Source organism: Zonotrichia leucophrys, chromosome 4, assembly GCF_028769735.1.
Source record: "Zonotrichia leucophrys gambelii isolate GWCS_2022_RI chromosome 4, RI_Zleu_2.0, whole genome shotgun sequence".
Taxonomy (NCBI): domain Eukaryota; kingdom Metazoa; phylum Chordata; class Aves; order Passeriformes; family Passerellidae; genus Zonotrichia; species Zonotrichia leucophrys.
The window spans coordinates 49,891,851-49,916,431 of NC_088173.1; the positions used below are offsets into that span (position 1 = coordinate 49,891,851).

The 24,581-nt window shown below is 42.7% G+C and overlaps 1 protein-coding gene across 1 annotated transcript in view; it reads right to left on the bottom strand.

Moving 5' to 3' along the window:
- AFG2A (AFG2 AAA ATPase homolog A) overlaps positions 1–24,581 on the bottom strand; it is a 162,760-nt gene that overhangs the window by 26,968 nt on the left and 111,211 nt on the right. The window contains 1 exon segment of the mRNA XM_064711589.1: positions 8,233–8,397. Coding sequence (XP_064567659.1) covers positions 8,233–8,397 — 165 coding nt within the window.

Genomic DNA, 24,581 nt, shown 5'->3' on the forward strand with positions numbered 1-24,581 from the left:
AGCTTCCAGCAGGGCTCTGGAAAACAGAAGTTACATGGCAAGAATGAAAACTGCCCCGTTTGACAATGGAGGTTTGGCTGCAAGATTCCCTGTTCCCACATTCAGCATCAGTGACAATTACCAACAACTTCTCAAATGGTTTCAGAATTAACACTGAGAAGCTTAATCTCACCAAAAAGCCACTAGCTCCAACAATGCCATTGCTAGAGTTTGTGGATAAAAAAAGCAAGTGGAACAAAAGCAGACATTTCAACTATTCTACCCCCAAAAAATCTCACTAAGAAAAAAAAAATTACACATAATCAAAACCTCTTTGAAAGGAATATAGAAGAGTGCATTTTTGAACTCAAATAACTAATGCCTATGCCTTACACACATTGTTAGGGACAGGAAGTATCAAAGCAAATCATTTAAGTCAAAAACTTAAGGAAGAAACAAAAAAACTCTCCCACTCCAAATGTTTTATCAATGATCACCCCTCAGAAAACAAACTCAAAATTCACTTTACACAAGTGAAATATCATTTCTATCATGGGAGAAAGCAATGGAAACTGAATAGTTGCTGCACGTACTACACAATGGTAGTTTGACTAGTGAGAGCATTTAAGCTTGAAATTAGGTACATTTATTGTTCAAGAAATTCACACCCTATTGTGATTTGATTTTTTTTAGTTATTATTATTCATTATTAGGTTCCAAATTTTTGCAACAGAAACAATTACTTTTTGCAGATGACTGCCAAAAGCAAACATCCTATTTTCCCTGCACACAAAGATACCAATATATGTTCAGACATTTTAATTCACACACACAGCCCCAGCTCGCCAATCTTTGCCGTTCAGTGAAGTGTAAACAGTCAGTGTTGCCATTAAAATAACATGTTCTTCATTCACAGCAACAATAGCCAGGTAGATTAACAGCCTTTTACACCTGGGCCCTATTATTCCTCTGCCATTCATTAACATTTCTTCTACCATGACAGCAATTGAACTGGCACGGTCCCAGAAACACAAGTAGGTCAGCACAAGGTGTTCCTCTGGATGCTTTCATCTGGTATAAACATCCTGAATTAGCCTTCAGGTACTACATCTAAATGTCCCTAGTGCTAATTAAGATCACAATCAGAACCATTTCAGATGTCACTGACCAAGTACAACCCGTGGTTTTGGAGGGCTGATTCTATTAAGGATGGAAAGTAATTTCACTGCAGAAGTGGGGAACTTCCTGCAGCTCTCCTGGCCAAACAGATGCTGGACATCATGCCTTGGAATGTGTTACCTCCTTGAAATCACAGAATCATGTAACAGCCTGGGCTGAAAGAGATCTTAAAGATCACCTCTTTCCAACCCCCCTGCCATGGACACTATCTGAGCAACCTTCCACTGTCCCAGATTGCTCAGAGCTCCACCAGGGATGGGGCAGCCACAGCTTCCCTGGGCAAAGCTGTGCCAGGGCCTCACCATCCTCAGAGGGAACAATTTCTTCATCATAATCTAACCCAAACTTATTTTCTTTCAGTTTGAAGCCATTCCCCCTTGTCCTGTCACTACAAGCCCTGCAAACACTCCTCCCTTCTTGCACGGTCCCTCCAAGTACTGGAAGGCCACAATTAAGTAACCCCAAAGTTTTCTCTTCTCCAGGCTGAACAATCCCAATTCCCTCAGCTTTTCCTCACAGGAAAGGTGCTCCATCCCTCCAATCAACTTGGCCCTCCTCTTAATGCAGCATATCCAGGGGGAAAATGAATATACATGTAAAGGAAGAGAAATTGAACAATGAGGATGGACAGTCAGACATTGAATACTACTAAAATTAATCCTAATAGGCACTTAAGCAAGTCAGACACTAGCTAATCTTAAGGCCATGAGAAATAGCAATGAATATGTAAGAATATTTACTTTCCCCACCCAGCCCAGTTTAAGAAAAAAGTGGATACAAATCAATGAAACAAGAAAACTTCAGACATACCTTTTACTACTATACTAAATACTCAGTATTTACAGTGACTTGTGTATGTTGAGTGGATGTGGCCCTGAAGTTGTCATATAAGAGTAGAGGACCAGGAATAAGTTTTCTCTGAACTGCAGTAACTTTTTGGTGACTTTCTCCAATTTGTACACCTTGTCTTATACTTTAGGACTAGAGCTGAGACAAACTCCAAGCAGCAAGTTCGCTCCTAACCACATACCCCGTGACACATCATAACTTATGAGATCAAGTGCCAGCACTACAGGTTTAAATCAGAAAAACAGGTCAGTGTGAGCAAAAACACACTTTTTCTCTTTTATTTTCCTTTTTTTTTTTTTAACATAAAAGCCTATTTGTCAACTCTGAGCTGATATAAGCATTTGTATTACACCAATGAAAGTACTTCAAAAGGCAGAAATAAGCCAACACTTTCAATTCCTTCCTGATCACTGCAAATGCAATTTGCACTCTGAACTTTCCATACCCCCACTTGTGATCACTGCTATACTAAGAGCGTGTGCTTTAAGACAGTGAAGAATAATCCCCACTGTCTGATTAAAAAAAAATTAAATTAAAAGTTGCTAGAAATAACTCACAGGCAAAAAATAAATCTCAAAGAAAACAATAGCAGTAGGCTAAAGAGACATATTTTTTCCTTCAGGAATGAATTCCCATCTGCTTTTAAAGAGCAACATGTTTTTCCATTGCTGGGAATTGCAGCCAAGCCCAGGACAATAAAGCAGCAAAGCCAGAGGCAAGAGCAGAGGGCAAGTACAGCTGGCTGACAGAGGCTGGGCCTAGGTCCCTCTTTTATAAGCCTGTGTGCCAGTGGCAGCTCAGCAGTGCCCTGCTGTGCTGGCAGCATGCACCCCTCTGCCACCCTGAGCAACTGGGAGCTCCTGCTTACTCTGCCATGGGTGAGGTTGTGGGAAAATGGGAAGGAGAACACAGGGAAAGGAGGCAAACAGCACAGTTGGTGCTGCTGGCAAAGCCAGGCATCTCCCCTGGCCTCAGTTGGTTTAGTGAAAGTACAGCTGGTTTGTGCAAGCTCAAGGGAAGGGAGCTTGCTCCTGACACAGGTGATGCTCCTACTCACGTTCATTCTCCAGACACTGGACACAATACAAAACAACCCTGCAAAAGCAAACACAAGAGTGCTCACTTACCTGGGTGACAATACTTTTAAAGTAGTTAATGAAGAAAAACATGTTGAAATCAGCTGTAAGTTCCTGCATCCGAACTGTTTTGGCATTTAAAGAATCAAAATATCAGCTTTTTGGGTTTTATGGGGAATAAAAGAAGTCAGGTTTGAGAAGCAAGCAAAATTTCATACCTCAGCACTGGCTGGTGCTCATTCAAATTCCTCCTGGCTTTTTTGCCCGAGTTCCTCTGAGGATCACTGTTCTTTGAGTTCCTTAGGAAGCAGTTTCGACTGTGTCCTCCTGAGCTGTTAATGTGTCTGACCTTTTCAGAAACACTAATGTCCCTTCAGCCAGATGCATTAAATCTCCCCTGCTTGATTCAACTATTAGCAAATCATTATCTCACTGAAGGAGAAAATGTTCTTTCCCAGATGAGCTCGCCATGCATAAATTTCAGTGCCAATACTCCCCTCTACACCAAACCTTATGGTTGGCATAAATGTGCTGATTGCCAGCCATGCTCTACACCCTCACTAGGTCAGAGCACACAGCACTTTATCAGGCCTCAGCTGAGACACAACATGATGAAAATCCACCCACTCTGGGCAACACCTCTGACAAATGGGCAACAGGAACCAGAACTTTCCGAAGTGACTGAAAAGAGCAGGGAGAGGCAGAGCAATGCCCCCAAGTCCTGCTTTCAGCACTGCCACGCCAGTGCCATCCCCAGGTGCTCACAGTGCCCTCACTCCCAGTGTGCCCCAGCACATTCCGCACGTAGGAGCCTCCGGTGACACCAGCAGCAGGCAAAATCCCATGGGAAGTCCTGGGTAGTTAGTGACTTCCTTTCCGGTGATTCATCTCGTTTATCCCAAACATAACATTTGGAAAACATTCCCAATGCCAGGTATTTCCTCACCTTCCAGCCACCTGTGCCAAATACATCCTTAGCGCTGATAAATGTGTGTAGGAAGGAGGTGATCCCATGCTACCCCTATTGGATAAAGGCTGAGACTTTTCCTCATCCACCCACACAAAAATGCTCACTTTTCAATGAGTGACATAAATTAACAGATCCTCTGCACCAGTCCAAGAGAAACATCAGAGGTTCATCTGAGGCCTTAATCTTGCTACATTTCAATTTGATGACATTCCTCACCTTGAAAAGTTACATTTCACTGTAATACTTCAGGTACTACATAGGATTGAATCCACTGCCCTTTAATACTGTTAAGCAGAAAGCCTTTTCCTTAAGTCAGGAAGATCTTTTCCTTCATGTACAGCTAAATGTAAAGAAGGTAACACATCCATATCTTTTGAATGTCCATTTTTTTCCCTACATCTAAACCCTCTCTCTCCTCTACTGTAGATGCTCTTTACTAAACAGACAAATCCTCCCCTGTCTCTTAAAAGAGAGAGGTTTACCTTCCTGTGAACCTATGGTGGAACACATCCTCATTCCTTTTGAACTTACTATCTTCCTCTGCATGAAACAGAGGATTTTGGAGAAGTCTGGTTGTTTGGGGGTGTTTTTAATTAAAGTTACTAGTTTAAATATGTCAATATCTGGTAAACAAGAACAAGCATGTTTTGGAATACATATTTTAAGAGTCAAAGACTTGAGTTGATTTCAGCTAGTTTGCTGCTGCACAAATCTTTTTGGCATCACATCTGCTCTTATTTGAGCCAGAGCAAATCTTCATCAGCTTGCTTTTCTTCCCTTTCATTTTCTGGGCTCCCATTGCGAGTTATTGCAAAGTGAGAAAGATATTTTTTACATTAACTGCTCCACTTCGATTCAGAACCAGTGAAAGATTTACAGGTTCCAAGATTCCTGCTCTACTCTTGTGTCCTGTAAGCATGGAAACTGATAATACTATAGAAACCATGCCAGCCTTGGCTTTCACCATGACCTGCTTTCCACCAATTTAAAAGCAGTCAGTCCCCATTATCTTACTTTTATAAGCACACTCATCTGAGGAATATTGTCATCATACCCAGATTATTTAATTTTTTATTACTTCCAACCAACTTGAAACTGAAAACAACTCAACACTTTATTTCAGTTTCCACCTAAAACCTCCCTCTCTGCCTTTTAAATTGCAACAAACGCTTAATCTGACTGCAGCTCAGACAATAAAAGAACATCTCTCACTCTGCTGGGTTTATTTTCCTTTTTATCACCTACTTTCTTGAACAAAATATTTCTCCAGTGGGGAAGCACTCTCTTCTTTTTCCCTTGCTTGTCTAACCCCAAACTGAAAAATGGAGCACCTAAGTTTGTGGAAAGCCCATCTTTCCTAAGGATAGCTGGCTGTGGCAGTACCATAAAAACAAGCAAATGAAACCCAAAAAACTAACACTGCTCGTACTTTAAAACATTGCTTTTAAATACTTCTGTGGTCAGATCTCTAATTATCCCTACTTCAGTGGGAAATGAAACAGATAAAACTTCTCAGCATGAAGTACAACAGTGAAAATGCTCTAGGAAAAGCTGTGATCAAACTGTGAACAAGCTCAGAGCACAGACATTCTAATTATGCAAAACCATTAAAAAATTATCAGTTTTATAAAAGTTGGACCTCCTGCAATTTGGCCCAAAATAAAATGCAGTATCCCTGAAGAGGAGCCCAAGTACTGCTGCTGAGCACGACTTCAGAAAGGTCTGGAAATGAAGATTGCACTCAAATTCAATTATTTCCAGAAAGCTGAGGATTTCTTCAACCTAAAAGTTAACTGTATAGACACTGCTCATCTAATGTCTTTTTTCTTATTAGACTTCACTGACACACAAGAGAAGGAGACTGTAATTCACCCTCATAAATTATCTTCCACCTTCCCTCACATGAAACAGTGGGAAGTAATCACCCCATTTTGCTATCTTGATGTATCTTTAAAGGCAGTCATTAAGAGAAACGTACATCCAGCAGGTGAACAGAGATAACTGGTCATAAGCGATGACAGGCAAAAACACACAAGTATCTGATCTGAAAAGGGGCCAAGTTGGAAGCCAGATGCACACTGAACTATCCACTTTCCTGGCTGTTTATTCAGCTCATGTCAGGATGATTCGACGCATCTTTACACGCAGCTCCCTATTCATGCAGCATCTTCCAGTCACAAAACCAGGCATTTTCCATTTCTTCCTCTGAACAAAGGCTAGAACAGTGCAGTGGGAACTTGCCATTCAGCAGCGGAAACTATTTGTAAAGCTGGGAAGCTGGAGACACTGGGAAGAAAAGGCTTTAATGAAACTGGCCACTGTGTGTGCCAACTATCCAGACTTTATATATTCTTCCAAGGAACCCTGACTGAGGCTTTTTCTGTATTTACTCTTTACATCCCAGTTATTATAATACTTTGCATGATGCAAAAGAACAAAATTCATGAGAAATGCCATATTAGAAACAGGCAGGTTTTTTTATTTTCCCTGAAAGCAGTCTGTAGCGGCATTCAATGACCCATTAACTTATTTCTGATTCTGCACAAAGCCAGCACCAAGACATTTGTGACTCATTATCAACCAGGGACTGGAATTCACCACTAGCTTTTCAGCTGATCCAGATCCAAAGGAAATCCCCATATGCTTGGAATTTCTAAAATACAAGCACTGCAGTTGTTGCCTGGTAAGGCAACAGTTGCCATATGCGACAGAGGAGATGTTTATATTTATGTTTTTGGAGGCTTGTAACTCAGCCAGAGGCAGACAGATTTTCCCAAGTTGGGTCACTGTCCCCCAAATATAAACATGACACTGTTACTTCCAAAACATGGAAGCAGTAGAGCTGTGACAGTCTTCCAGACCAACATTTAAGCATGAAATCCTTTTCATTGTTGCCTTTTTTTTTTTCATTGTGAGAGCCCACATTCTGGGCAGAGAGATGTGCTACACAAACCAGCCCTGCTCACTACACAGCTTCCAATCATTCATTCATCCCCAGAGTGCAGTCTGCCCTGTGCTGTGGAGGAGGAAATCTCTCATGGGTTTGGCTTTGGTGTCTGCAGTGACACAGCTTCCCAAAATGACCCCACAGCACACACAGCAGTGCCCACACCAGCCAGAAGTTATGAGTAGGCAACACAGCATTTTCCAGCCCAGCAGCATCTAAGTGACAGCTAAATGAGAGGAAGCCTGGCCTGGGAGCACCACCAGTCCTTTGAGAAGGGCCTCGAAGCAATCACACAAATTCTCCACAGTCACCCAAGACAAAAGTTTAGCTTATTTCCCTGCCCTTGTAAACAGCACACAGAGACATGGAGAGCCAAGGCAAGCACAGCACGTTTTCCACTCTGCTATGGAAAAAGCAGAAGGTGGCTATGTAATTAGATGGTGGGATAATGCAGACACTAGGGCTGGCTACAGCAAGGTGGAAATTCTGGTATTTCATACCTTTCAAGAGCTCAGCTTGGCAACCTTATTAGCATTCTTTGAATTTTTGAATTAATATAATTACTCTCAATTAATTAAAATGAGGAAAGAACGAAATATCCTTTCATGAGACACTGACATGAATAACATTCAGGGAGCAGAATGGTGACCACTAATGTACTGATACTTATTACAACTGCCAGGCAGCAGCATCTGAAAAAGTTTCTCCTTCTACCCAGGACAGGAAATAATTGTCTGACATTCACTGTCAGAAGCTAAATAATAGCAATGAGCTATAACAATAAATGCTGCTGTGAAGTCTTGATTATACAGAATAGGAAAATACAAGCTTCAATGCAACTCATTTGCAATTCCCCTACACTGTTTCTTACCTCCATCTGTCCTCTCTCCTCCTGAGGCTCTCAGTCATAATCCTGCACTCAAAAGATTCCTGGAGATGTGGGGGAACTGTCTGAGAAGTCTGGGACAGCTTGCCTCCACCTCCCTCCAGTCCTGGCAGCACGTCCTTAATGAGGCTGCCTGCAACTGTATGAAGGCTCACCCTGAAAGAGACCCTTCCCCTGGCACCACTCCTCTGATGGGGACCTTGAAGTAAAAAAGCCCCAGATTGCAGAAACACAGGAATATCTGAAATATTCCCTTTCATAATTCCCACCAGCGCTCCGAGAAAGCTCCAGGGACACTTGAGTTCAACTTTAAACCCCCTCTGTGCACCGACTGCAGAAGTTTTACCTCAGCTCCTGAGTATTTCTGCGTGTGCTCCACGAGCTGGGCCAAGCAGACGTCGTCGCTGACTGGCATGGAGTGGAAATGGAGCCTGAAGATTTCCCTGCGAGTGGCTGCGTCTGGCAATGGCACGTAGATAATTCTGTCTATTCGCCCCGGCCTCAGCAGGGCCTGCAATCAAAGTGTCACAGCAAAAGTTACAGCACACCAAGGCAGTAAAAAACCACAGCCCAAAAACACCACCACCAAATAATCAACAGTTTACACAAAAGCATGAACCTGCACAAGAAAAGACAGTAAGGCTACTCAGCTTGTGAAATACCAGTTTATGGAAAAAAGGAATCATAGAGGAACCACAGTCATTTTCCTAAAACAATACTTCTGGACTTGTTGCAAGGTGTGCTGGAATGTTAGGACTTGGCAGAAGAACAGGTGGCAATGGACACATCCCAAGTTCAGATCTTCCAACAAGACAACAATGAGAGAAAAGAAGGGTTTTATTGGAGTGAATCTTCCATTGTGGATCCACGCTGCTTTATCCCAGGTTATTAGAGCTGCACATGCTTACACACAAGCAGATCACTCTGATGAGGTTTCTTATGCAAAATAAGGTAACAACAGAGAGAGGCCAGGGATGCACTTGGGTGTTCAGTTTATACTGAGGGTGGGAGGGTGGCAGAGCAAACAGAGACGGAAAATGTAAGATAGGACAATGCCCACAACAGGCAGCATGGAGGGTTCAGACTGGATGGGAGGAAAATATTTCTAGAAGAGAAGCACAGCCTCAGGGCAGGTTACTGGGGAGGCTGTGGAAATTCTGCCTTTGGGGGTTTTATGGCTCAGCAGAAGAAGTCAAGCTCTCTCTGATCTGGTCTGGTGAAAGTCCTGAGCAGGAGGGGGACCACGGGGCCTCTGGAAGCTCCCTTCAAACATCTTTCTGGACAGGGTCAAAAAGTAAACTTTATCTATATATAAAGCAATTATATCCAATATAGAGGAGAGGCCAAACTCTTAAATTTATAGGAAGGGAGGAAGCTTATTTCCCTATGTTTATAAAAAAAATGTCCAAGGTTTTTGAAAACCATCTACAGTAAAAAAAGTAAAAATCCTCCAGCCTTTCTTAACATTTGGAAAAAAGAAAAGCAAAATACAATAATCCCATGCACAGCAAATATACATAAATAGTATTTAAACTATTTTTTAGAAACTGAACAATGTTTATAAGATTCAGTGTGTAACCTAAATTGTTTTTATGTTATGGTTCTCCCTTGGGTAGACTAGTTTGAGTTCCAGATGACTAGAGATATTGCATGGCTGTCCTGGGCTGTCAGCCAATAAGTCTTTTCCCAGCCTGATCATGTCAGTGAAAGTCATGCTGAAAAAATAGTAGGAAAGAGCTTTCCTTCCTGCACAGCACTGATCAAGTCAACACCCTTCCTAGAGTTTCTTTAAAAAGACTGTTGTGGTGCTTCAGAGTGGAAAAATGTATCCTGAATGTGAAGAGACATCTCGTTATTTTTAAACCAATCCATGAAAATGCTCAGCAGAAAGTGCAGGGTCCTGTGGTGCTGCATGGAGCTGTGCAAGGACAGAGCACGGCTGGGAAGCCCACAAGTCAATACCAGCCCAGCATCCTGTGTCTGCAGTGGCCAATGCTGCATCCCTGCAGAAGAGAGCAAGAAACAAGCTGTCCACTGATACCTGCTCAGCAGACTGTGCTGTTTTCCAGTCCTGATGAACCCACCCAAGAACTCAGCTCACTGACAATGTCCTGACCAGTGTACAATTCAGTGTCTAAATCGTGTGTGTTCATCAGGAAGTTGCCATTTTTTGCCAACACACTTGAAAGACAAATTTGCATTTTTCAAGACTAGGCTTGGAGGGAGTGGAATTAAACTGCAATTGTGTTCTGCATGCTCTTAAGAAAATGCCCATAGCTAATTCTGTTATTTTGAAGAAACAAGAAATGTTCACAAGAGTACGGTGGTGCCTCTTTCAAACCAAGGCAGGTTTCATCAGGACACCCAGATAATTAAACATCTTCTAGAGCCAGCTTAACTTCCCACTGATGAATGACCAGGGCTGTGGTGCAGGTGGGACAGGGACAATGCTCAGTGCCAATCAGCTGGGAGCAAGCTCTCCAGTGCCTGGCTCTCAGTTCCAAGGCACAAAACACAACTGCAGATCCAACACAGTGAACACACTTGTTTCTGGTCAGTGACTAAAATCTGTGTTTTCTCCCGTTTGTCCCCAGTGCTTTGTGTTTTACCTATGGTGGTAGTTGAAGGCCCAAGTTTTAAGCATGCTATCATTACTTTTTTGCTACAATCAGGCCCAGGGACCTTATCCAAGGTGACCACATGTGCTGGGAACTGCACAAAAAAAGCACAAGTCAGTTGCAGCAGTGCACGCTGGCTATATCAACACAGACAAAAAGGAGAGAAAATATTCTATAACCTCGGCATGAGATGAGAGTCAGGCTCCCTCCAGCCCCTGCAGACAAAAGCAGATTGAACTGAGAGCTGGTCTCCACCAGCCCTCCCTATGTGGTGACCCTGGGCACAGCCTGGCTGCTCTGGCTCTGCTGCCACCACCTTGGCAAGCCACCAGGCTCCCCCTCCCCATGTTCCTGAGGAGCTAAAATCAGCAGGAGAAAGTGAGGAATGGGCCTGCTTTGACCTATCTGGTGTTCCTGGAGGAAAAAGGCCTAGTGAGGGGCTGGGCTGCAGAGCTGTTCTGCTGCTGGGTGCTCAGAACACAACAGCAAGTTGAGGCCTCTCTCGTTTGCAGGACATCACGCTGCCTCCCAGGCTTTTCAACTCTGCCCACTTCTCACAGAGATGCTTTTTCTTTCAGGCCAAAATAATTCAGAATTCAGAACCAAGCTGCACACAGAGGCTGGCAGTAAGGGAACAAGACAACCCTCATGATGTCTTTGCTCACTGGAGAGAAGTGAACTCTTCTGGGTTGCTTAGGGAAGCCTGCTGGGGCACACCATGCGGGCACCTGCACGTCATGCTAACCAGCAGGGCTGATTTGGATGGGTGCTGGCACCACCCTTCTCCTCAACACCATTTTTTGTACAGACCTAGAAGCTTCTGCTTTTCTCAGTGGGATGTTGTGTGATCCAGCCTTCACCACAGGTACGGATTTGGAGATGGCTGCTCCAAGCATGCCATGACTTTCACAGGCCATTCCAGAAGATGGAGCTTCAATCTTGCAACGTGCACTTGGAAAATGGGGAAGAGAGCGATAAGGACAGCCAGGTCACCTCTGGGCCAGCCCCACTGCCCTGGGCTGGGTGCAACAGGATCAGGTGGTGACCACCTGGCAAGGCACGAGGATGGAGCAGGAGGAGGAGGGACTCAGCGGGAGGATGGATCCAAGCTGTGGAGCAGGAAGAGGAGGAGGGACTCAGCGGGAGGAAGGATCCAAGCCGTGGAGCAGGAGGAGGAGGAGGGTGAAGAGTTGAGCAGAGGCAGGAGGGGGAGTTGAAGAGTTGAAGCAGGGCTGCAGGCCTGGGCAGGTGCAGCTGCCGGGAGCGCGAGATGAACTGCTGGCGACTGCGAGATGCAAACCCGATTCGGGGCAAGCAGCACACAGGAGGTGGGAACTTGACGGGGCCAAAATTAATTGATGTGTGCACAGAGCTACATAACTCACTGATGTCGAGATGTGAGGGCTGCATAATTTACTCCAACCAGGAAGGGCACAAAACTAAGTAATTGGGGTTTTGGTAGAAACCAGAACAGCTCGAACCCAGAATACTTCGTACCACTCAGCAATTCTTCTGCAGGTTTATGGGATTTTTTTTGTTGCTGTTACCACAACAGTTATACAAGTGCCCATGCATTGAAAGGTTATGAGTGGTACACAGATACAATGCTCCCAGAGGGAAGACTAGACTCTCATGTAATATAGAGTATCATCGACAGCAAAACCACAGTTTTCTAAGGAGAAACTCCTGCCTTTTCAAAAAGGAACCTTTCATTTTCTTGTAATTAAAATGGAGTATTTCCTCAAAATATATCATTGGAAAAGATAGATAAGTCAAAAACATGTATTTTGTGTGCAATTATGAAGACAATTATTTCAGGAAAGAAAACATTAATAGGTGAAGCCTGGAAAATATTTGTGGTTCCTGTTAAGAACAGACTAGATTTAACCTTAGGGCTTTGCTAATTTTCCTCCTCCTCTTTCCCTTTTTTTTGAGCATCTACCTTTAGTTAGCTTTGTCAAAGGTTACTTGGCCATTTTAAAAATCACATTGCCACAGAATGCAGAACTACAACAATGGCAGAAGCCTAACAAGCTGAGCTCTCTATGGGACAGGAAAAAAAATTATTTTCCTACTGATGGGAATCCAGCAGCCATGCTCAATTCATCAAAAGCATTCCTCATCACATCTCATAACAAAAGCTCACACATGAGCTGTGCGTGAAGGTAACCTAACTTTAGCAAAATGAAATACAACTTAAAAACTCCTGAGCAGTAAGTGGCATATTGAGGTGAGTAAGAGAAAGCAAATCAGTTCAGGAGGTAGAGAAGCTCATCTGGAGAATCAGTGTTACTGCATATTCTCTGCTGCAATTAATCTCCACAAGTAGGAACAAATTTTTCTACTAAATTTGTCTCCTTTCAAGCAAATACATTGCTTTTAATGTGAAACCTAAAAAATGCAACTAAAAGTTTAATTTTGCCTCTGGAGTCTGTTGGGATTAGATCACTGATGAAAATGAGAGGACTGGGAATAGTTCCTTTGTAACACAATCCTTCCAATTTAGATTAACAATTGCTATTTATGAACTGTGGTCAGGGCTCCTACTTACATGGACTCCTCAATACAAGAGATGCTCTATATCTTGTAACTTCATTGTGCAATGCAATTATTTTTATTTTTACTTTCACCATTAGAGTATTTGAACATTTCTAAGTCATTTTAAAGAAACAGAATCATAGAATCAAGAGAATGGCCTGGTTGGAAGGAACCTGAAAGATCATCCAGTTCTGCCATAGGCAGGGACACCTTCCACTAGACCAGGTAGCTCCAAGTCCCATCCAGCCTGGCTTGGAACACATCAAGGCATGGGGAATCCACAGCTTCTCCAGGAAGCCTGTGCCAGGGCCTCACCACCCCATCACAGCCTTCCTGCAGCCTGTGCAAGCAGTAGCTGTTTGTGAGATGTTTTCCATGGCTTTGCCCACATGTCAGGACAGATGCATTGCAAGTGTGGGAAGTGTTAAGGCCTTCTTGTGCCATCATTTACCTCTGGCAGGAGTGAAGGCAGCTCCCATCAAGGTGCTTCCCCTGTGCTTTTGAGGCTCACCTCAGTGCCTGATGTTTTCGTTCCCACTGTGCCAGAGCAGGTCATGCTCCCAGCCCAACAGATCAGCAAGTGCCAGGCATTTTAGGATCTTTGAAAGTTTCAAGTACAGGAAGCTCATCCATCCTGTCTGAGAGATTACTGGAGGCTTTTTTGCAACCATGGCTTAATTGCCAAAATTAACAGAAGGTGCTGAAGGGAAAAGACACGTGGGAGTATTACCATTAAAGACTTAAAACCATAGTCCAGTGGAGACTAAATTTGATTCTCCCATAAGGCTTTTACTCCCGCTCCATCTGGCACGAGCTGCTTCAGGAGGCAACCCCAAATTCCTCTGTTCCAGGTGACACACTTATTCACTGTGTCACAAGGCTGGAGTCCTGTAATTACAGGCTCCCGAGTCAAGCGATACTGCTTCGTTCCTGCCAAGAGCCCCTTTCCTCACACTCTTCCACTTCCCCACCTTCTTCCTTCTGTGCCAATGTCTGTCACCACCCTCAGCCCATGCCAACATCTCTAACCAGTTCCCCTCTTTGATGACTTTTTTTGCTGGTCACCACCCTTGTACATCTCCCAAGATCTGTGCAGATTACTCTCTGCTGTCATTACACAACATCTACTACTCCTCTCAGGGTGGAGCACTTTGGTTCCCTAACCTACTGTGCATCCACTACTCCATAAAACACATTTGCTAACAGAATTTTATCAAACATTATTAAAAATCAGCTCCTAGAGAATGCTGCAGTTCCTTATGTGAAGGCTTTGCTTTGCACACAGATTCATAAAAGCCAGGCTGCACAGCCTTTCTGTGGTGTCAGTCTTGCTCAAGACCTGGAGCGTTGTGCAAGTTGACAAGAAAGGACATGATAGTTTGACAGCAGGTGTTCAGCAGGAACACGCTACCGAGCGGCAGCAGCCCTCTGCTCAGGCGTTCAGCAGCAGCACCAGTTAAAGGCACGGAGCAAATGTGGGCTTTGATACCCTGGCAAACAGCAAACCAGCTCCAGCTGGGAGACAGCTGAGGTGATCCCACTCCAAAGCAAGATGAAGAGATACAGAGAGTGAACCAATCCCAAAATAAGAACATGATCTGTCCCTCAGATGCCCCTGCCTGTGTAGCAGCTACTCCCTCTGCTTATCCTCCAGGTACACATCTCCAGTTAATCTTTTGCCTTCCACCACCAATTCATACCTGTTTCCAGTTTGTCAGATCAACAGAGGGAAACTTCTTCATATAATTCCATGTGTTCTCAAGATCTGCTCTCTTTGCTGGCTGCCCACATGAACTAACACCTCAAGCCAGCACTACGGATCAGTCTCTCAGCTATTCCAGCAAAAGCTTACATTACAGTGTGCAGGAAAACAGCAAAATCATCCTTCCTTACAAAATGAAGCCTGGGGAAAGAACTGCCTTGAATCAATTGAAACCACTGTCATCACCTGCTGGAACAACATGCCCTGCTTCTGCATGTTTCACAGCACCCAGTCATTTCCAATAAGGGTGGTGATTTAAAACAGATAGGAGTGTGACTTCAATAACTACAAACAGGCAGTGCTTTAAGTAATCAAAAATTTCCAGAGTTGATATGAAAGCATATCAAGCCTCAAAAACCTCTAAGGAAGGCCAGGCTTGGCTTTCCAAACCTGCACAAAGCAGGATGCCACAAAACATTCTCATCTTTTTAATCAGACTAACAGCAGTGCCCTGACCACTGCACATCACCATCCTGCCACTGGCAGAATGTGATTGATAAAACCAATTTACAGGGAATCGTGGAGAAAGGAGACTTGAGGAGAATTGTTTTGCTGCAATGCGACCGTGCAAACACCACTGTGAGGAACAATGTGCTCCTTGGCCCATGCAGACAATACCAGGGCACCTTTTTATGTAGTTTTGTTCAGATAGGATTAAAATATCTCAAGAAACACAGTTTCAACCATTTCTCTTGGCAGAAACATCTGCAGGCAGATACTCTGCAGCTGCAGAACCAGTATCTCTGAGCTTTTTTTCTCCATCTGATATTGCAAGCAGTTAAATTGGCCAGTTGGCACAAATCACTGCAGCACTCATTGGGAGCCAAGCTTTGCCCAGGCCTCCATCTATAAAAGTCTAAACCTGTCAGAAACACGGCCCCTTTTCAATGCAGTAAAACCAGAGCAAACCCAAGCAACCATGCTGATGCAAATCCAGTTTGGCACCACAGAAATTCAGCTCCAAATTACATGTGTTCAAACCCACTGAGGCACTGCCAGGGAATCAGGCTCTCGATCCCTCCTGCTTTGTCAACATGGCCTCAGAAAAGCAATTTATTCTTCATCATCTGCCTGTACCTTCAGGACACTCAACCACACATTTTAAAGGCACCTTTGCAAAGCAGGTGTCAGACACAAGGTTTTGCCCTCTCCCCATGTCCAGTCTGAGCACTTTTACCACAATGGCACAGAGGATGTCCCAATTTCCAGCTCTTTTCCTGCAATTTTAGCAAGGAGCAGGAGAGATCAAGTCCTTTGCCACTTTCTGGGTCTCACAGTGAGGTGGAGAAGACACTGGAAGATGCCCACTCCATGCAGCCTTTTCTCCCTCATTTCTAAGAAATTATTTTTAGTGAAGTTAAAAATTAAGTGAAGGAGAAAAAAAAAATCTATCATCAGCTAATAAACAACATAACACACCCTCTTCAGTGTATGTTTACATAAGAGAGTCCTCCATGCTCCTGTCTGAGAGGTGCAAAACCTCAGGAATGTCAGCTCTTTTCTTCCTTTCCCTTTTTTTTTTTTTTTGGTGGGGGGGGGTGAGTGGGGGTTTAATGAAAGAACCCCTTTAGAAAAAGATAACAATTACATGTAATGGAACCTGGAACCAGACTCTTTTGGCAATTAATCACCCAGGAGCCGTTGCAATCCTGCAGGCTGTTTCTGACAGATTTTGAGAGCTTTACAGGAATCACTGGGATAAGATGTGCCTGGGCTGGCTTCTGACAGGGACCAATCATGTACAAAGTGTATTGTTGGTTTTGAGTTTTGTACTTTTTTTTTTCATTTGTATATTCATACACACACAAATATATACATATATCTATCTACACACATACACACAGATGTGTGCACCCATATCTACATTTCCATAGGAATCTTTCTTTACATACATGGAACAACTGCAGAGCTCAATTGTTGGCCCAGAGGCAAAAAAAAGAAAGAAAAAAAAAAAGAAAGAAAAAAAGCCTTTTCTTCCTCTCAGCAAAGTAGAGCTATCCATCACTTAACAGAGATACTTCCTGTTTTCAAGCAGTTGGGAAGGCATGACTTCCAACCCAAATACTTGGCTTGGCAAACCATTCCTGTGTTGACAGATGCTTTTATAACCACTTCATTCCACCTGAAGTTTCAGTATAAAAGGAGGTGGTTTTCATTGCTGGGTTTTTTTACCTTTTTTTTTTTTTCTGAGGGGGGAGAAAGGGAAAGCAGAAAGGAGAGGAAAGAGAAGGAAAAGGAAGGAAAATACCACAATTATAACAGCTGGATGACAGAGGTTAGCATAGCTCTGACAGATGTTACCATGTAACCTCAAAATGACATGTTAGAGAAAAAACAAACCACCGAACCTGTTCCTTGTAGGAAAGAGAATTTTGAACTCCTGCCAAAATAGCACAATTCTCCTCAGAAGCTTTCGAACACTGCAACAATGATCGACCACATAACACATTATTTTCCACACATAAGCTTTACCTTTATATTACCAGTGCTCTGACTGATTAAATTACCAGCATGGGACGAGATGTTTTTCTGAGAGACAACTAAGCCTCAAATGACAAAAACGGACTGCAGCTCAGCTCCATCAGGACCTGCCTTGTAACAGCTTTTCATCTCTTACTTTCTGTTTTCCTAGGATTCATCCACAGGACATGCTCTGAACACTTCTTTAGGCAACATAGTTCAGTGTATGACAAGGAGAAGTTAAACTGTGCTGCAGACAAGAAGATGTATTTCTAAAAGCTGCATGATCCATTTTATATAACCTTTTGTCATACCAGTTTTTGTATTCCTTACACCTGGTTCCTTCAGTGACTACCCTACCACAAAATTCTTCATGACTTCTCCTGGCTTGTGACCAAACTTTACAGACCTGTCTGACAAACTACAGATAGACATACTACAGATAAACAAAGTGCAAAAGAAATATTCCCGGAACAAACCAGATATGTGAAAGCAGCTGCTTCTAAAGAAAGAAATCAGCAGAGAGGTAGGCAACATCAAGGAAACAATTCAGAAACAGTTTCAAAAGGAAATCAATGACTTTCCGTCATTACTGCCAGCACTGTGGCTGAAAAAAAAGTAAATTTCTGGTTTTCATTATTTGAAAGATCTTATTTTACTACTGTGGTTCTGGAAGACCATTTAAAGCAATAAAGTAGATACCAGTCACAATAACTGTAAGCTAAAGGAAAAGTCATTTAACTCAGAGAGAGAGAGAGAATAAAGCCACTATACAAAAAACATCACTCATCTGTACTTGAACACTAGGGTGATTATGCCTTTTACAAACCCATCTTGAGGCCTATATTCCAAACAATCAGGGAGTGAAAAAAACACATCCTGGTTTAAACCCCTCTCTTTGGGAGACACAGCCCTCCTGCCCTTTCACAGCTAACACATACCGGGTACAATGCAGGTGCCAAACCCATTTGAGACCGACTAAGGGAAATTTGGGAACACCTGGCAGCCTTGGGGAGGGATCCAAGGGGTCTTTCTCCCTGCCAAGGGCACAGTTGGTGGCCAGGCAGGAGCCTGCTGAGCAGAACAAACAGCACAGGATGCCAACGATGCTTTTGATAAAGGAACAACCAGAAGAATCAGTACCTGGTAGTGGAAGAATTGCAGAATGGTTGAGTCAGAAAGGACCTTAAAGATCATCTTTTTCAACTCCTCTGCTATGGATACATGTCTGAACACAAATGAAGCCCTTTCCTTCTTTCAAAAGGTGCATTCTTAACCCATGTTTAAGTTATAAATTGAGGAGAAAAAGAAACAGGTGGCTAAGAAGCCTCTAACCAGCACCTGCAAAGCGATGCTCACACAGTGAAGCACTATTTGACGCAGAGCATCTAGCATCAGACATGCACCGTGAGTCTTCAAGCAGTTCAAGAACTTTCTCAGGTCCAGATGAGCAAAAAGACTTTGGGAACAGCCAGATGTGGTCACTGAAGCTGCTGTTGGTGGCACAGAGCAGGTGACATGGTTCCAGTGACAGAGAAAGAGTGGGTAACACTGAAGAACTGCATGGCTGACTCCAGAATCCCAGATAGCTGCATGCCAGGATATTAATGCAGTCAAGACACGGCTAATTAAGAACAGCAGTGCACTGGCTGGGTCAGAAGCCAAGACACTGCCTGGAGAAAAGGCCCCACAGACATGCCTCCTCTTATTAGTGCAAGCAGACAATCACTGACTTCCTCCACCCGGATGCAGGAAGACAACCTGGTGGTTTTCTCCCTCATACCGGCAGAAACCACTTTGTGTGTTGATCTTGGAGTCTTGTGGGTGGTGCAGGGTTTACATAAATTACAGAGCTCACTGCAGCTGCCAGTTGCAAGTAACAGAGAGAGCTGCAACTCTGGGGTTCAAATACATCCTTTCAGCTCATCAGGACTGCAGCGGTGCTGATAAAAGTCCTGAAATCATTCTGCGGGTCTGCCGAGTGTTTATAGCCCCTAGCAGACAAGAAATATTAGAGGAAAGCATTTGGTGCCACTGAACTCACATTTTTTCCCTGCCAAGAGTTCCATCAAACAAATGCAGGACCCTGCTGATTGTTGTCCATCTGGCTTTCTCCTTGACTGTCCCCCACTTTGTGAAGCCACCTGTGATGTTTCTGGCTCTAAGCACCTTGCAATAGAGGGATTATTTTGGTCAGTCCCTTTTACATGTTCTGCAGTCAGCCTGAAGGCATTCCTGCCATGGCAGACAGTCTGGCATCAGATCTGGCTTCATTCTTACCACATATCCTAGATATTTCCATCTTCATTTCTGGATAATTTAGGAGATTAAGTCTTGTTCAACTCCTCGACGAATCTCAGTATTTGTTATAAATTCATTCCATTTAATACCTACTATTTCCCCAAGGCATTTAATTTCAAAAGCTTTTAGACGTCTCTCTGTACCTTTGGTGGATTTCCAGCTTTCACATCCAACTGTTAAGGTGGAAACAATTTCAGTGGAAGATTCCTACACTGGTTTTAAATTGTGAATTATCAACACCTACATCTTCTTCATGCTGGTCAAATACAGCTGCTGCCTCACTGATGTATTGCACTATTTCCTTCTGGACATCCTGTCCATCCCCACCTTACTGCCATGCAAAGTGAAGATGCCTGGTTTGTATCTTGCTTATTTTTGCATCACATTATCAGGGCTGAAAATTACTGTGGTTCTCATTAAGTCTATTTGATTTTTAACTCACTCTTTTTTCTTTTCTTTCCCCCTTTTCTCTTGCCTGTGTCTGCTGGAAAAGAAGCCAGTGGTGGTTTTTGTTAAGTAACATAATGTACTACCTGAGTTACCTTTTTTATCTCCCACTTTTTCCCACTTAAATGAACAGTGGCTCCAAACAGCAAGGGTGAAAGATTGCACCTCTACTTGTCTGCATGAAAAAGGATTCATCCAGTCAAGCTGTTCTTCAATCAACAAAGCTGCACCTTGACCTAAAGCCTCAATGAACTTGTCTTAACAAACCCTGTCATTTCAAGATGCTACAGTAGCAGTCCTGATGGACAGATTCAAATATCTCCAAAGCTCTGAGTACAATCTAGATTTTAAAGCACTGGGGGAGGTGTTTCAAATAAGGGTTTAGCTGAGTTATGCTTATGATTATATTTGGTCAGCATATGAATTTCTGTTCTACTGAACTTCAACTCATTCCTGTATCCTGCCTGAAACACCACAGAAGACTTTTCCAGCAACAACAGCAACAAAAATGGACAGAATCATGAATTACTACAGCAGTTCAGGCCATCTTCAATTTCTGCTATTCTTTTTTTTTTTTCCCTCTCCTTAATTACACTTTTCTAACGACTAAAAATTCAGTTACTTTGACCTTGGTTTTTTTGTCATTTTCTGGATCCATATGCATTTACAGCTCTCCCTTTGTGGTGGTTTTCCCTCTCTGCTGTGAGCTTTATGATGGTCTACTTACAGCCTATTTCTTTGCCAAGATTTAGAGATCATTGCTCTACTCAGCTGTTTAATATTATCATTGCTTATTTCCTTCTCTTCTTGTTGAAAATATTTAGTTTATTTCCTGAGGAAGTGTCCTGAGGTGTAAGCTATGCTGGTAAAGTGCTTTCCTATCACCTTTTTAACACTTGTTCATGCTCCTTTGATACAGTCAGCAACGTATCTCATTTCAGACTGCATTTACTTGTAGTATAACTCACAGAAATTGGGTTTTCCCCCTGAAAAGGTCTGTTTGAACACTTAATTTGCATCATTTCAACAACTTTTACATATATAAACCGACTATGATTTATTAGTTCTTGGCTGTCTGGAAAGCTGCATTCATGTGCCAGCTATGAAGCTGTCGGGCAGAAAGGCCCAAAAGAAGCCACGCTGAGCTCCTGAGGTGAATTGTTTCCTTCAGCTAAGCTTTCTTGTGAAGTGTTGAGGGAGGTTTACTCCCCTTCAGTTTACAGGTGTCCAACTAAGTGTGAATTTCCTAAGTGAACAAGACACTTCTCCTTACAGAATGCAGATTTTGGAAACCATAAGCAATTTCAAAACACAAAAATCTTGCCATAACCCGAGCTGTACACTTTGTCAGCTAACAGAGTAAACAGCTTGTTACATTCCCATCCTGTTGCCAGAGTCACAGAATTACCCTCTTCAGCACCTGGGAACTGCAATGTGTAAGATAAAAGACTCGATTGCCCCATTATTTGAAAGAAACGTTGTGTTTTTCCTACCGAATTCCAGTGGTTAGTTATTGCAACGTGGAAACAGGAAATATCTTCAGTGTTCTTGCTAAGGTCTTCCCGGAATTTAGCAGCGTTTGATCCTGAAAGTTAAAGTCACTTTGAACCACCAGCTTTATCTTGGGCTCTAATCACTGCTCAGAGGAAGAGTCAAACGTAGTCAATTTAACGTAACTATCTGATTGCTCCTCCCGAGGTACCATTTAAAACAGACAATAGCCCAGCTCAGGAATGGTGTGCCCAAAGCCCGACGTTGCCCAAGGGCGATGTGGCTCCTAAGGAGACACCTACCTCGATTTCCTATTGATCTGGAACTTCCCGAAGCATTTGCAAATTGCAGGAACCGCACTGAGACATTTAAAATTTAAATGACTCTAACTTACTTCACAGGGCCATCAGCATTCAAAGCCGCCCTCTAACCAAGAGGAAATACAAATTGCCCTTTGAATAGAGACAACTCTTGGGCTCTAGGGTTAGGATTTATCAAAGGAATTTAGGGGAAAAAAAAATCCTGCTTCACATAGCTACATTTCTAACACAAGAGCTTTACAACTACCGACATTTCCTCCCACATATTATTTAGCTTTCAAAATTATATTCATTCTTCAAGTTTCTGAATTCATAAAGCCATGCTTTGGCTGAAGGCCAGAATATGCAGGAGGAAACAGAGAATCTCATTTTGCTCAAGATGCTCTGATGGAAAAAGCAAGAGTTTTAGGTTCTTTCTGGGGATGCAAAGATATAATCTTTTTGTACCAATAGCACATGCATGCAAAAATTATTCTATGGGAAATCTGTGCCAGGAAACTCAGCTTCTCTCATGATGAGCACCATCAAAATGGTCACAAATGGTGCTGACAATGAATCAAACCCCATTTTAAACACAAAAATGAAGACAATTAAAATGTAAGTGGAAATAACTTGCTCCTTGGACAGAGCTGGGGATTATGACTGTCAGATTTTGACAAAACTACAACTTTTCATCTGCTTAAGGCAAATTAAAATGCAGTTAGTGCACAATTCAAATCCCCCCTTTGCAAACACACTTAACATCTCTTTTTCAAAACCAGCACTTGTATAACAGAGAACACAGTTCAAAAGCTCAAAACCTTCCATGCTTAAACTGTAACTTCAGAACTGCCAGCATTCAAAGGTAAGTGAAGCAAAAAAAAGCCAGACCACAATAATCTACACAGATGGGTGATGGGATCTGTGCTGGAGACCCCCTCAGCAGCACAGACAGTCTCCAACTGCAGCTCTCAGAATCTCTGCAGGTTTTCCCCTCACTGCTGATATACCTGCATACAGCCCAACATGAGTGTTCCATAACTCACAGGGTTTCAGAATTCCTGGAAGATTTATTGGCTCATGTGACAATATGAGAATGCAAACATCCACAGACAAAAACTTCAGGGGGGCTGAGAGGTGGAAATGAATCTCCCAGTTAACACTGTTTTTTCATCCCACTCTGCTCATAGGAAAAATCCTCCCAGTCCTTGCCCATAATGCAGAGTTGCACAGTCCTTGATACTTTATTTCCTTACACCAATGCAGTCCTAGGATGGACAAAAGCCTGCTTGGCCACAGCTGTGCAGAACTGCAGGGCTCTGCCAGGCAAGCATCCCTGGTCCTCTGCCTGCCAAAGATGCAACCATTGACCAGGAAACATTCTCTCTGCAGAAATCCAGGGAGCTCTGAGAGCTCTCTCAAGCACCAGGCTTCACTATCCACAAACTGCTGGGATTTCATCACAAAGCGTCCATTTCCCTCCTCTCCGTTCTGTATCCACAAACCAGCTCAGCCAGGCTGACAGAAACAAGCCACATCCCTGCCGTCCCTGTCTGTGACTGGAGGAGAGCAAAGATAAAAGAAAAAAAATTCCCATCACCTTTACAATAATCACTGCAAAACTGTACTGAATTTATCAAAAGGAAGGATGATTTCTCACTTATTTTTTAATTACAACTTGGCAAGCCTGGAATAAAATAAAAATGCCTTCTAAATTTCAATTCATTACTGTATGCTAATGGATGCTAAATTATCATAATGCAGCTGATGTTACTATTCATATTGGTGAAACGAACATTGGCACATCCAAGTTGTATCAGAGACACTTCCTTTAACTTCCTACTTGTGTCTTCTTTTAAATTAAGTCAGACTTTTTTCAATTGTGTATTTCCTGCTGGTTTTTTTCTCCAAGTTTTCTTTCTTATTAATTTCAGTGAAGCAGCTTTAAGAGGTAACAATTACTGCAAAAATGTTTAATTACCCAACTAGCTTTTAAACAGTACCTGTGGGCATATACACTCCTTACGAGAAGTTACTTAAAAGTAAACCCACAAGAATTATTGTTAAATAATGGCATGATTATCAAAGAAAATTATTCTCGGTGAGTCATTTTACATTAATTACAATGTATTCTTTGCAGGGCAATGTACATGCAGTTCATTCTGGAGTGCTCCTAGGGGAGTTTAATGAGGAGCTGGTCCTATCAGGAAGCAGAGTGACAAGGCCCTCGCACAGAATCTCTGCCTGCAAATCACGAAAAAAACCATGGAGAAAACCATGGAATTGAAGATCTGATCAGATTTTCAAACCCGGTTTTCTAACACTCTTAAAATACCCACTCCACTTTTGAAAAATCTCTGCAAACGAGTCTGAATTAACAATGTGCTCTAAAAATCTGACAATTCATTCAGAAAAAAGCTATTCTATTGCCATTTATAACTGATGAGAGACTATAATTCAGGTGGCATTTTTAAATGTATATGGTAGAAAAGTAGCTGTTAATCTCTACAATTTTCATTCTTCTAATAGGAATTTGCATCATGTGTGGGTTTTGGGGTTTTTTTGGAAGACAAAATCTCCTCTACAGTAGCAACCATTTTAATGAGATTTAATACCACACATAGTTTACATATTACATGTACTGTGTTTTTATGCATCAAGCTCAGCTGGAGTGCTCAGTCAGTTCTATGATAGACTAGAAATAACTTTTTTGAGAGCTTAGATTATTATTTACAGTACCCTTCCATTACCTCTCCAAATTCTTCACTGATGAGTCCAG